Source organism: Pseudophryne corroboree, chromosome 2 (assembly GCF_028390025.1).
Source record: "Pseudophryne corroboree isolate aPseCor3 chromosome 2, aPseCor3.hap2, whole genome shotgun sequence".
NCBI lineage: Eukaryota > Metazoa > Chordata > Amphibia > Anura > Myobatrachidae > Pseudophryne > Pseudophryne corroboree.
The window spans coordinates 884,606,003-884,620,774 of NC_086445.1; the positions used below are offsets into that span (position 1 = coordinate 884,606,003).

A 14,772-nucleotide genomic window follows, 5' to 3' on the forward strand; every position below is an offset into this window, starting at 1 on the left:
GTCCGGATCGCATCTGCAGATGCATCAGCGGATAACCCTGTCGCCAAGGACAAGGGTGTCTCTCCTGTGGTGGCTGCAGAGTGCTCATCTACTAGAGGGCCGCAGATTTGGCATTCAGGATTGGATCCTGGTAACCACGGATGCCAGCCTGAGAGGCTGGGGAGCAGTCACACAGGGAAGGAATTTCCAGGGCCTGTGGTCAAGCTTGGAAACGTCTCTTCATATAAACATTCTGGAACTAAGGGCCATTTACAATGCCCTAAGTCAAGCAAAACCTCTGCTTCAGGGTCAGGCGGTGTTGATCCAATCGAACAACATCACGTCAGTCGCCCACGTAAACAGACAGGGCGGCACGAGAAGCAGGAGGGCAATGGCAGAAGCTGCAAGGATTCTTCGCTGGGCGGAAAATCATGTGATAGCACTGTCAGCAGTATTCATTCCGGGAGTGGACAACTGGGAAGCAGACTTCCTCAGCAGACACGACCTTCACCCGGGAGAGTGGGGACTTCACCCAGAAGTCTTCCACCTGATTGTAAACCGTTGGGAAAAACCAAAGGTGGACATGATGGCGTCACGTCTAAACAAAAAACTGGACAGATATTGCGCCAGGTCAAGGGACCCTCAGGCAATAGCAGTGGACGCTCTGGTAACGCCGTGGGTGTACCAGTCAGTGTATGTGTTCCCTCCTCTGCCTCTCATACCAAAAGTACTGAGAATCATAAGAAGGAGAGGAGTAAGAACTATACTCGTGGTTCCGGATTGGCCAAGACGGACTTGGTACCCGGAACTTCAAGAGATGCTCACGGACGAACCGTGGCCTCTACCTCTAAGAAAGGACCTGCTACTGCAGGGGCCTTGTCTGTTCCAGGACTTACCGCGGCTGCGTTTGACGGCATGGCGGTTGAACGCCGGATCCTGAGGGAAAAAGGCATTCCAGAAGAAGTCATCCCTACTCTGGTCAAAGCCAGGAAGGACGTAACTGCAAAACATTATCACCGCATTTGGCGTAAATATGTTGCGTGGTGTGAGGCCAAGAAGGCCCCTACAGAGGAATTTCAACTGGGTCGTTTCCTTCATTTCCTGCAAACAGGACTGTCTATGGGCCTAAAATTAGGGTCCATTAAGGTTCAAATTTCGGCCCTGTCGATTTTCTTCCAGAAAGAACTGGCTTCAGTACCTGAAGTTCAGACATTTGTAAAAGGGGTGCTGCACATACAGCCTCCTTTTGTGCCTCCAGTGGCACCTTGGGATCTCAATGTGGTGTTGAGTTTTCTAAAGTCACATTGGTTTGAACCACTTTCCACTGTGGACTTAAAATATCTCACATGGAAGGTGTCGATGCTGTTAGCCTTGGCTTCAGCCAGGCGTGTGTCAGAATTGGCGGCTTTATCATATAAAAGCCCTTACTTAATTTTTCATTCTGTCAGGGCGGAATTGAGGACTCGTCCTCAATTTCTACCTAAGGTGGTTTCTGCATTTCACATGAACCAACCTATTGTGGTACCTGCGGCTACCAGGGACTTAGAGGACTCTAAGTTGCTTGACGTTGTCAGGGCCTTGAAAATATATGTTTCCAGGACGGCTGGAGTCAGAAAATCTGACTCGCTGTTTATCCTGTATGCACCCAACAAGCTGGGTGCTCCTGCTTCTAAGCAGACGATTGCTCGTTGGATTTGTAGTACAATTCAGCTTGCACATTCTGTGGCAGGATTGCCACAGCCAAAATCAGTAAAAGCCCATTCCACAAGGAAAGTGGGCTCATCTTGGGCGGCTGCCCGAGGGGTCTCGGCTTTACAACTTTGCCGAGCAGCTACTTGGTCAGGGGCAAACACGTTTGCTAAATTCTACAAATTTGATACCCTGGCTGAGGAGGACCTGGAGTTCTCTCATTCGGTGCTGCAGAGTCATCCGCACTCTCCCGCCCGTTTGGGAGCTTTGGTATAATCCCCATGGTCCTTACGGAGTCCCAGCATCCACTAGGACGTCAGAGAAAATAAGATTTTACTTACCGATAAATCTATTTCTCGTAGTCCGTAGTGGATGCTGGGCGCCCATCCCTAGTGCGGATTGTCTGCAATACTTGTATATAGTTATTGTTACAAAGATTCGGGTTATTATTGTTGTGAGCCATCTTTTCAGAGGCTCCTTTGCGTTTATCATACTGTTAACTGGGTTCAGATCACAAGTTGTACGGTGTGATTGGTGTGGCTGGTATGAGTCTTACCCGGGATTCAATATCCTTCCTTATTATGTACGCTCGTCCGGGCACAGTATCCTAACTGAGGCTTGGAGGAGGGTCATAGGGGGAGGAGCCAGTGCACACCACCTGATCCTTAAGCTTTTATTTTGTGCCCTGTCTCCTGCGGAGCCGCTATTCCCCATGGTCCTTACGGAGTCCCAGCATCCACTACGGACTACGAGAAATAGATTTATCGGTAAGTAAAATCTTATTATCACGGCAGCTTTTTTTTTTCTTCTGTTGAACCTTGAATGCTGCTACGCTCAGGGCGGTGCCTTGGATGCAGTTGTGTATGTTGTCATATTTAAGAGACAATGAAAATAAACTTATCTACATGACCTATAGAGTTTTTGAAGATGGCATTCCCCTTTATGTTATTCATGTAGTGCTTCTATATTTTTACTATACAAGCCCTTATGTATATAACATGGATTAGCCATTGGTTATTACAGTAAACAGTAGATTATTTTTGCCATGAAGGCATGAGCTGATCCTCGAAATGGTGTAATGGAATGTTACTGTATTACAGTCTATAAAACGATTGTAAAATTAAGCAGACAGGAGCCTGGAAAGATTAGCCTAATGAAGTGCTGTGTACTACGTGAAATCTCCAGAGAGGAATAAGGGAGATCTCAATTCATTACTAAACCATTAACAATGTTCCATAGACCATTGTACAAAACAGCAGTCTTTGTTATACACATTTAATGAACATGTTGAACAGGGAATTTCCTTTCTAAGAATGAAAAGGTCATATCCATTCTGCTCTGTAAGTGATTACAGTATAAAGAATAGGCTGGTGAATAATGCTCAGTATTTGTACTTAATAGGCACAGGAACAGATTCAACAGATGGATGACCTACAGGGGGCGCTAGAGTGCAGCAAACAGGAAGTCCAACTTCTTAAAAGCAACATAAATACCTTTAAACAGGTGAGATACATGCTATATATAGTTTACTAGGGCATGTTTATGGTGCAAGGCTCTCATTTTATATGTGAAAGTGCATTTTTAAGCTTATTTCAACACGCAAAAATATTAGTGTCATAGTAAATACATTAATTCACTCATGATTCATTTAATGCATAGAAAGACTTAGCATAAGCAGTATTGTAACAAAACAATGGAAAACGTTTAAACTAAGGCTCAAATAGGTTTGATATTGCAGTGGCGTTTGCACTCTTTCCCCAATGCACATTTCTTATCAGATGTATTTTATGGAAGCAATTCCCAAAACTGAGATGTGGGCTTATTCCTACAGTATGTATGCTAAGTGCCTTTGGACCCTATTCAGTAAGGATTGCAAATTCTGCTAAAAAGCAGTTGCTGCGATCTAATAGTTGCCACCCAGAAGTTGAGAAAAAACGCCCATTGCAGAAATTGCGACTGCATCGCAATATGCGGCTGTTCGCAGAACCATAAACAATTACCGGATCATTGAAGATTTTTCATATCTGCCCCAGGCAAGGTCGTCCACAATTCTTGCTACACAAGAGGCTGGAAGTAGTCATCTGTGAATTCAGAGGCCCTCCATAAAATCGCCTGGGTACGCTTGCGTTTTTTCAGACACACCCAGAAAACAGTAGGTTTCCGCCTCTGAAACGCCAGCTTCCTGGCAGTCAAACAGCAGCTGCATTGCGATCACAATGTGTACGCATTTTCTGTTGCTATTTCTACTTGCGCGAGCGCAATGCAAACGCTGTGCATGAGCAGACGTTTGATCATTTGTCGGACCGCGATTCTCAAATTTTGCAATCCTTACTGAATGAGGTCCTGTAGGGGGATAGAAAACTCTACAAGGTTGTGCATTTTCTTAACTGTCATTTATTGCAATCAGCTTGTTACCTACCGACTGTGTGAAGCAAAATATAAATGATAAGGTCATCTATTCAGACTAGAACTAGGCTCCATTATCAGGAATTTTAGTTCACCCACAAAATGGTTGTTTACAAATGATTACTGTGATAGAAATAGAGGTATCCACATTCACTAAATGGGACATTATTGTTAACATGGATGTTTAGATTTTCATCAGACAGTGCAGGGTTGTCTTAGCGGCATTTTAGGCCCTGAGTAAAGATATGTCCTGGCGCCCCTACCCGTTCACGGTAACCAATTAAAGAAAAAAATCATAACATTCCCCTCCTGCAGTCCTGCACCATCTCATGCTTCTACATGCTATCATACAGTGAATGGTTATCACCACTCTGGTGGATAGCTCCAGCCATCCACCAATCAACATACTGACAGCCATTCACTGTCTGGCTGCAGGCCTGGAGGCAAGTAGTAAATGCTGTCTTGCCACTCTGATATTGTGACCACCAACCGCTCCTGCTCGAAGGCCCCTAGAATTGTGGGGTTCTTGGCAACTGTCCAGTGTGCCTATATGTTAAGATGGCCCTGAGACAGGCAGGCAGAGAAATAGGCTGGCTCGTTGTTTGTTTGTCACAGGCCTGTGTGATTTGACATTACCTATTATAGGCAAGTTCCATGCGTAGGAGCCATCTCCATTCATGGTGATGGTTCTGCAGCACCCCCTATATTTGTGAAGCTGCTAGGAAAGTTGAGCCCCTCTAATCTTTTTACAGTTGGCACCTGGTCCCATACAGATGTGTCCTCATACACCTTTGCTGTTGGTGCAGTGGGGCCCTTGCTACCTAGCCACGACAGCCGTCCTTTGTTCAAAAGTTGCGTCTTAGTTTCGCTATTGCAAACTGTAAGAAGTGACAAAACGACATTGCTAGCGTACACTTACCACTTGGGCATGTGATAGGTGTATATCTGTATTCGCAAATCTGTGTAAAAAAGGTTTCCCGCCAGGTTCCGTTCTGCTGAATCTGCAACTTTGTACATAGGCTGTATCAATTCCTTTGCAACAAAACACTGTGAGCGGTTTTGTACAGATGAGTCCTCATACAGAGGATGCTGAGAGGAGCTATTTGATGCGATGATATGTATGTAGCTACAGTGCCAGTAAGGTGCAATATTAAGTGAAAAAGTACTCTATGTTACCCATGTCAGAGCATCTCAGTTGCACCATATGACATAAAAATGCTAGGTGTATGAGGACACATTTCTCTTCTGTCCTATAGGATGCTGGGGACTCCAAAAGGACCATGGGGTATAGACGGGATCCGCAGGAGCTAAAATGACTTTGACTGGGTGTGAACTGGCTCCTCCCTCTATGCCCCTCCCCCCAGACCTCAGTTAGACTTTGTGCCCAGGAGTGACTGGACACACACTAGGGGAGCTCTATTGAGTTTCTCTAGAAAGACTTTTTGTTAGGTTTTTTATTTTCAGGGAGACCTGCTGGCTACAGGCTCCCTGCATCGTGGGACTGAGGGGAGAGAAGCAGACCTACTTCTGCTTAGTTAAGGGCTCTGCTTCTTAGGCTACTGGACACCATTAGCTCCAGAGGGTTCGATCACTTGGTTCGCCTAGCTGCTTGTTCCTGGAGCCGCGCCGTCACCCCCCTCACAGAAGACAGAATCCGGGTGAGTATTAGAAGAACCGAAGACTTCAGACGGCAGAAGACTTCAGTAACGGAGGTACAGCGCAGCGGTAGCGCTGCACTCCATGCTCCCACACACATCACCAACGGCACTCACAGGGTGCAGGGGGGGCGCCCTGGGCAGCAGTTACTGAGGTTTTTGGTACTGGTAGAAGCCATATTCGGTGCCCGGGCACCGTGTATAAGACCTCCGCCAGAATAAATAATTAAAGTTTCAGCGGGACTGAAGCGCGCCGGGAATGGGCGGGGCTTAGCCGCACAGCTCACCAGCGCCATTTTCTCTCTCCACAGCCGCTGCAGAGAACGCTGGCCCGGTCCTCCAAGCTCCTCACAAGTAAAGGGGAGCAAAACGGGGGGGGGGGGGGGCACAAATAATTTGGTGCTTTTATGGTTGTTATTATTACAGCGCTGCTTACATATATTATTCTTGTGTAGTATATGGGCGCTGGGGTGTGAGCTGGCATACTCCCTCTGTGTTTCTCTTTCCAGGCTTCCCTGTAGGCTGTCCCCTTTATTTGGCCAGTGTGTGTGTTGGGTGTCGGTACTTTGTGTCGGCTTGTCTGAGGCTGAGTGTTCCTCCCCGGAGGACGTTACTGGGGGCGCAGAAAAGGGACTGGAAATGGCTCTGTCGGCACAGCTGACTGCTGATTGGGTTACTATGTTGAGTACACTTAATGCTAATGTGGCTTTGTTGTCTAAGAGGCTTGATAAATCTGATTCTCAGACACAAACATGGAGAAAATCCATGGAGGATGCTTTGGCTCAGGTGCAGACCCCCTCAGGGTCACAAAAACGATCATTTACCCAGATGGTAGATACAGATGCCGACACGGACTCTGATTTCGATGTCGACTTTAATGAGGCTACTTTACACCCAAGGGTAGTTAAGAGTATTCAGTACATGATTGTAGCTATTAAAGATGTTTTACGTATCTCTGATGAACCTGCGGTTCAGGAAACAAGGATTTGCCTATTTAAAAGGAAAAAACCTGAGGTGAAGTTTCCCCCCTCTCATGAAATGAATGCTCTTTGTGAAAAAGCTTGGGAGTCGCCGGACAAGAGGTGGCAGATTCCCAAGAGAATTTTTATGGCGTATCCGTTTCCCTCTGATGACAGGGAAAAATGGGAGTCGTCTCCGAATGTCGACAAGGCTCTATCCCGTTTGTCCAAGAAGGTGGCGCTTCCGTCCTCTGACACGGCTGCTCTCAAGGATCCGGCGGATCGCAAGCTGGAGACGTCTTTGAAGGCCATTTTCGCCAATACTGGTGCATTGCTCAGACCTGCTGTGGCGTCGGTATGGGAGAGTAGTGCTATTTCTAAATGGGCTGATAATTTAGCTTCTGATATGGATACCCTTGATAACGATAATATTCTTTTGACTCTTGGTTATATCAGGGACGCTGCAGATTACCTAAAGGATGCGGCGAGGGATGTTGGCCTCTTGGGATCAAGAGCCAATGCCATGGCGGTCTCGGCCAGGAGGGTGCTGTGGATCCATCAATGGAATGCTGATGCCGACTCCAAGAAAGCTATGGAAGCTCTCCCCTTCAAAGGTAGTGTCTTGTTTGGTGACGGCCTGGCTGACCTAGTGTCTACCGCTACTGCGGGTAAGTCATCTTTTCTTCCTTATGTTCCCACACAACAGAAAAAGGCACCCCATCAACAGATGCAGTCCTTTCGACCTAATAAATACAAACGAGGTAAAGGCTTGTCCTTCCTCGCTTCAAAGGGTAGAGGAAGGGGAAAGAAGTCGCCTGCAGGATCAGGCACCCAGGACCAAAAGTCCTCCTCCGCCTCTACCAAGTCCACCGCATGACGCTGGGGCTCCCCTGCGGGAGTCCGTGCCGGTGGGGGGCCGTCTCCGGGTCTTCAGTCAGGTCTGGTTTCAATCAGCCCTGGATCCTTGGGTCTTAGACATAGTGTCCCAAGGTACAAGCTGGAGTTTCAGGAGATGCTCCCCCGCCGCTTTTTCATATCGGCCTTGCCAGTTTCTCTTCCAGAAAGAGAAGTAGTAAATGCTGCGATACAAAAGTTGTGTCAACAGAGGGTCATTGTTCCCGTTCCCCCGTCCCAACGGGGGGAAGGGTTCTATTCGAGCCTCTTTGTCGTACCGAAGCCGGATGGTTTGGTCAGACCAATTCTGAACCTAAAATCCCTTAATCCATACTTGAAAACTTTCAAGTTCAAGATGGAATCTCTTCAAGCTGTGATCTCCAGCCTAGAAGGGGGGGATTTTATGGCGTCAGTCGACATAAAGGATGCCTACTTACACCTCCCGATTTATCCTCCGCATCAGGCCTTCCTGAGATTTGCGGTGCAGGATTGTCATTACCAATTTCAGACGTTGCCATTTGGGCTGTCCACGGCACCGAGGGTTTTCACCAAGGTTCTGGCAGAAATGATGGTACTCCTTCGCAAGCGAGGGGTCACAATTATCCCGTGCTTGGACGATCTCCTGATAAAGGCGAGGTCAAAGGAATGTGGAACTATACACAAAGTTTTTATAATCCTGCACCAGTTTTCTTAATTATTTTCTTATATGTAGAGCTTGAATGTATCGTGGTAACTACTGCGTTACTAACTTATCTTGGGTTTATTATACCCTATTTCTTGTTCTAAACGCAGGTGCTCTCCAAATGCTTTTGGGTCCTAGACCCACACAATGTAATCAGAAAAAAGAAAGAAAAAGAAGCATTTTTTTGGACGCACTAAACCACTGTTGTATACCCTTTTGCTACAATTGAATGCAAGCTTTTAAATTGTAATTAGCGGTAATTAGACGGGCGGTGATCATTCAGTGCTCTCCTGCATAGTGATCACAGCATCGAAAGCCACATGGTGCTGTGATCTTAAAACATTAAGACACAAGTTGATAATAAGCAATATGATCAAATAATAAAACATTACTGATACTGGGAGAAAATAATGAAATAGCAGTATTAAATATGATTGCCTGAAATATTATTGATGGGATGGAATTATGATGAGACTATATACAAACTGGCAGATTGCTTAAAGTTCCAAACAGAATACACTAAATAAGGTGGAATAAAATTTATTTTGTGAATTAACACTCAAAAGATGATGTGTCAATAATTGGGCAACACATTGTAAGAAGAGAACTAATACCAAGCAGTTATATTATATAAGAGCATTTGTGCAAATGTGATTTCTCTATCGTCCTAGTGGATGCTGGGGTTCCTGAAAGGACCATGGAGGATAGCGGCTCCGCAGGAGACAGGGCACAAAAAGTAAAGCTTTATGATCAGGTGGTGTGTACTGGCTCCTCCCCCTATGACTCTCCTCCAAGCCTCAGTTAGGTTTTTGTGCCCGTCCGAGAAGGGTGCAATCTAGGTGGCTCTCCTAAAGAGCTGCTTAGAAAAGTTTAGCTTAGGTTTTTTATTTTACAGTGAGTCCTGCTGGCAACAGGATCACTGCAACGAGGGACTTAGGGGAGAAGAAGTGAACTCACCTGCGTGCAGGATGGATTGGCTTCTTTGGCTACTGGACATTAGCTCCAGAGGGACGATCACAGGTACAGCCTGGATGGTCACCGGAGCCTCGCCGCCGGCCCCCTTGCAGATGCTGAAAAGAGAAGAAGGTCCAGAATCGGCGGCAGAAGACTCCTCAGTCTTCTTAAGGTAGCGCACAGCACTGCAGCTGTGCGCCATTGCTCTCAGCACACTTCACACGGCAGTCACTGAGGGTGCAGGGCGCTGGGGGGGGGCGCCCTGGGAAGCAATGTAAACCTATTTTTTGGCATAAAATACCTCACATATAGCCTCCGGGGGCTATATGGAGATATTTAACCCCTGCCAGAATCCGTTAAAGAGCGGGAGACGAGCCCGCCGAAAAAGGGGCGGGGCCTATCTCCTCAGCACACAGCGCCATTTTCCTCACACAGCTCCGCTGGTCAGGAAGGCTCCCAGGCTCTCCCCTGCACTGCACTACAGAAACAGGGTAAAACAAGAGAGGGGGGGCAAAATTGTGGCAAAATTATATATATTAAAGCAGCTATATAGGGAGCACTTATTATAAGGCTATCCCTGTCATATATAGCGCTTTTGGTGTGTGCTGGCAAACTCTCCCTCTGTCTCCCCAAAGGGCTAGTGGGGTCCTGTCTTCTTTAAGAGCATTCCCTGTGTGTCTGCTGTGTGTCGGTACGTGTGTGTCGACATGTATGAGGACGATATTGGTGTGGAGGCGGAGCAATTGCCAAATATGGGGATGTCACCCCCTAGGGAGTCGACACCAGAATGGAAGGCTTTATTTATGGAATTACGGGATAGTGTCAACACGCTAAAGCAGTCGTTTGACGACATGAGACGGCCGGACAATCAATCAGCACCTGTCCAGGCGCCTCAAACACCGTCAGGGGCTGTAAAATGCCCGTTACCTCAGTCGGTCGACACGGACCCAGACACAGGCACTGATTCCAGTGGCGACGGTGACGAATCAACCGTATTTTCCAGTAGGGCCACACGTTATATGATTTTGGCAATGAAGGAGGCGTTACATATTGCTGATACTACAGGTACCACAAAACAGGGTATTATGTGGGGTGTGAAAAAACTACCTATAGTTTTTCCTGAATCAGATGAATTAAATGAGGTGTGTGATGAAGCGTGGGTTGCCCCCGATAAAAAACTGCTAATTTCAAAGAAGTTATTGGCTTTATACCCTTTCCCGCCAGAGGTTAGGGCGCGCTGGGAAACACCTCCTAGGGTGGACAAGGCGCTCACACGCTTATCAAAACAAGTGGCGTTACCCTCTCCTGAGACGGCCGCACTTAAAGATCCAGCAGATAGGAGGATGGAAAATATCCAAAAAAGTATATACACACATATAGGTGTTATACTACGACCAGCTATAGCGACAGCCTGGATGTGCAGTGCTGGGGTAGCTTGGTCAGAGTCCCTGATTGAAAATATTGATACCCTGGATAGGGACAATGTTTTACTGTCTTTAGAGCAAATAAAGGATGCGTTTCTTTATATGCGTGATGCACAGAGGGATATTTGCACACGGGCATCACGGGTAAGTGCTATGTCCATTTCGGCCAGAAGAAGTTTATGGACGCGACAGTGGTCAGGTGATGCGGACTCAAAACGGCATATGGAAGTTTTGCCGTATAAAGGGGAGGAGTTATTTGGTGTTGGTCTATCGGATTTGGTGGCCACGGCTACAGCCGGGAAATCCACCTTTTTACCTCAAGTCACTCCCCAACAGAAAAAGACACCGACTTTTCAGCCGCAGCCCTTTCGTTCCTTTAAAAACAAGAGAGCAAAGGGATATTCATATCTGCCACGAGGCAGAGGAAAGGGGAAGAGACTACAACAGGCAGCTCCTTCCCAGGAACAGAAGCCCTCCCCCGCTTCTACAAAAGCCTCAGCATGACGCTGGGGCTTCTCAAGCGGACTCGGGGGCGGTGGGGGGTCGTCTCAAGAATTTCAGCGCGCAGTGGGCTCACTCGCAGGTGGATCCCTGGATCCTGCAGATAATATCTCAGGGTTACAGGTTGGAACTAGAGACGTCTCCACCTCGCCGTTTCCTGAAGTCTGCTTTACCAACGTCCCCCTCCGACAGGGTGACGGTCTTGGAAGCCATTCACAAGCTGTACTCTCAGCAGGTGATAGTCAAGGTACCCCTTTTACAACAAGGAAAGGGGTATTATTCCACTCTATTTGTAGTACCGAAGCCGGATGGCTCGGTAAGACCTATTCTAAATCTGAAATCCTTGAACCTGTACATAAAAAAGTTCAAGTTCAAGATGGAGTCACTCAGAGCGGTGATAGCGAACCTGGAAGAAGGGGACTTTATGGTATCCTTGGACATCAAGGATGCGTATCTCCACGTTCCAATTTACCCCTCACACCAGGGGTACCTCAGGTTCGTCGTACAGAACTGTCACTATCAGTTTCAGACGCTGCCGTTTGGATTGTCCACGGCACCTCGGGTCTTTACCAAGGTAATGGCCGAGATGATGATTCTTCTTCGAAGAAAAGGCGTATTAATTATCCCATACTTGGACGATCTCCTAATAAGGGCAAGGTCCAGAGAACAGCTAGAGATGGGACTAGCACTGTCTCAAGAAGTGCTAAAGCAGCACGGGTGGATTCTGAATATTCCAAAATCCCAGTTAATTCCGACAACACGTCTGCTGTTCTTAGGGATGATTCTGGACACGGTTCAGAAAAAGGTTTTTCTCCCGGAGAAAAAAGCCAAGGAGTTATCCGAACTTGTCAGGAACCTCCTAAAACCAGGAAAGGTGTCTGTACATCAATGCACAAGAGTCCTGGGAAAAATGGTGGCTTCTTACGAAGCAATTCCATTCGGCAGATTCCACGCAAGAGTTTTCCAGAGGGATCTGCTGGACAAATGGTCAGGGTCGCATCTTCAGATGCACCAGCGGATAACCCTGTCTCCAAGGACAAGGGTATCTCTTCTGTGGTGGTTGCAGAGTGCTCATCTATTGGTGGGCCGCAGATTCGGCATACAGGATTGGATCCTGGTGACCACGGACGCCAGCCTGAGAGGCTGGGGAGCAGTCACACAAGGAAGAAACTTCCAGGGCGTGTGGTCGAGCCTGGAAACGTCTCTTCACATAAACATTCTGGAACTAAGAGCAATCTACAATGCTCTAAGCCAGGCAGAACCTCTGCTTCAAGGAAAACCGGTGTTGATCCAGTCGGACAACATCACGGCAGTCGCCCATGTAAACAGACAGGGCGGCACAAGAAGCAGGAGTGCAATGGCAGAAGCTGCAAGGATTCTTCGCTGGGCGGAGAATCATGTGATAGCACTGTCAGCAGTGTTCATCCCGGGAGTGGACAACTGGGAAGCAGACTTCCTCAGCAGACACGACCTTCACCCGGGAGAGTGGGGACTTCATCCAGAAGTTTTCCACATGCTTGTAACCCGTTGGGAAAGACCAATGGTGGACATGATGGCGTCTCGCCTCAACAAAAAACTGGACAGGTATTGCGCCAGGTCAAGAGATCCGCAGGCAATAGCTGTGGACGCGCTGGTAACGCCTTGGGTGTACCAGTCGGTGTATGTGTTTCCTCCTCTGCCTCTCATACCAAAAGTATTGAGAATTATACGGCAAAGAGGCGTAAGAACGATACTAGTGGCTCCGGATTGGCCAAGAAGGACTTGGTACCCGGAACTTCAAGAGATGATCACGGAGGATCCGTGGCCTCTACCTCTGAGAAGGGACCTGCTTCAGCAGGGTCCCTGTCTGTTTCAAGACTTACCGCGGCTGCGTTTGACGGCATGGCGGTTGAACACCGGATCCTAAAGGGAAAAGGCATTCCGGAAGAAGTCATTCCTACCTTGATTAAAGCAAGGAAGGAAGTAACCGCGCAACATTATCACCGCATTTGGCGAAAATATGTTGCGTGGTGCGAGGATCGGAGTGCTCCGACGGAGGAATTTCAACTGGGTCGATTCCTACATTTCCTGCAATCAGGATTGTCTATGGGTCTCAAATTGGGATCTATTAAGGTTCAAATTTCGGCCCTGTCGATTTTCTTCCAGAAAGAATTGGCTTCAGTTCCTGAAGTCCAGACCTTTGTTAAGGGAGTACTGCATATACAGCCCCCTGTGGTGCCTCCAGTGGCACCGTGGGATCTCAATGTTGTTTTGGACTTTCTCAAATCTCATTGGTTTGAACCACTAAAAAATGTGGATTTGAAATATCTCACATGGAAAGTGACCATGCTACTAGCCCTGGCTTCGGCCAGGAGAGTGTCAGAACTGGCAGCTTTATCTTACAAAAGCCCATATCTGATTTTCCATTCGGACAGGGCAGAACTGCGGACTCGTCCGCATTTTCTCCCTAAGGTGGTGTCAGCATTTCATCTGAACCAGCCTATTGTAGTGCCTGCGGCTACAAGCGACTTGGAGGACTCCAAGTTGTTGGACGTTGTCAGAGCTTTAAAAATATACATTTCAAGGACAGCTGGAGTCAGGAAATCTGACTCACTGTTTATACTATATGCTCCCAACAAGTTGGGCGCTCCTGCGTCTAAGCAGACTATTGCTCGCTGGATTTGTAGTACGATTCAGCTTGCACATTCTGTGGCAGGCCTGCCACAGCCAAAATCGGGGACCTGGAGTTCTCTCATTCGGTGCTGCAGAGTCATCCGCACTCTCCCGCCCGTTTGGGAGCTTTGGTATAATCCCCATGGTCCTTTCAGGAACCCCAGCATCCACTAGGACGATAGAGAAAATAAGAATTTACTTACCGATAATTCTATTTCTCGGAGTCCGTAGTGGATGCTGGGCGCCCATCCCAAGTGCGGATTATCTGCAATAATTGTACATAGTTATTGTTACCTAAATCGGGTTATTGTTGTAGGGAGCCATCTTTCAGAGGCTCCTCTGTTATCATACTGTTAACTGGGTTTAGATCACAGGTTGTACGGTGTGATTGGTGTGGCTGGTATGAGTCTTACCCGGGATTCATAAATCCTTCCTTATTGTGTACGCTCGTCCGGGCACAGTATCCTAACTGAGGCTTGGAGGAGGGTCATAGGGGGAGGAGCCAGTACACACCACCTGATCATAAAGCTTTACTTTTTGTGCCCTGTCTCCTGCGGAGCCGCTATCCCCCATGGTCCTTTCAGGAACCCCAGCATCCACTACGGACTCCGAGAAATAGAATTATCGGTAAGTAAATTCTTATTATTAGCCCAAGATAACCAGTGGAGGTATTATTTCCCCTGTATAAAGGGCTAACAGTGACACATCCCTGGAATTAAGCTGAGAATATACAACTTGCTACATTCTCTAAGAACAGACAAATAGCTACAATTTAAAAGCTTGCATTCAATTGTAGCAAAAGGGGATACAACAACACTGCTGGCTTGTTATATGTACAATAGGAAATTATAGGACAATACTAAGAGAAGACACTGATACTTTATTATAGGCAATATAGCCTTTATTTCAATAGATACTTTGAGGGATCACCATTCGGATATTAGTAGTTTTTATTATCACATTCGGTTTTTCTTACT

At 47.2% G+C, this 14,772-nt stretch overlaps 1 protein-coding gene across 1 annotated transcript in view; it reads left to right on the forward strand.

Moving 5' to 3' along the window:
• HIP1 (huntingtin interacting protein 1) overlaps positions 1–14,772 on the forward strand; it is a 297,153-nt gene that overhangs the window by 183,664 nt on the left and 98,717 nt on the right. The window contains exon 17 of the mRNA XM_063955990.1: positions 3,070–3,171. Within this exon, the coding sequence (XP_063812060.1) occupies positions 3,070–3,171 (102 nt within the window). The remainder of the gene's footprint in view (positions 1–3,069; positions 3,172–14,772) is intronic.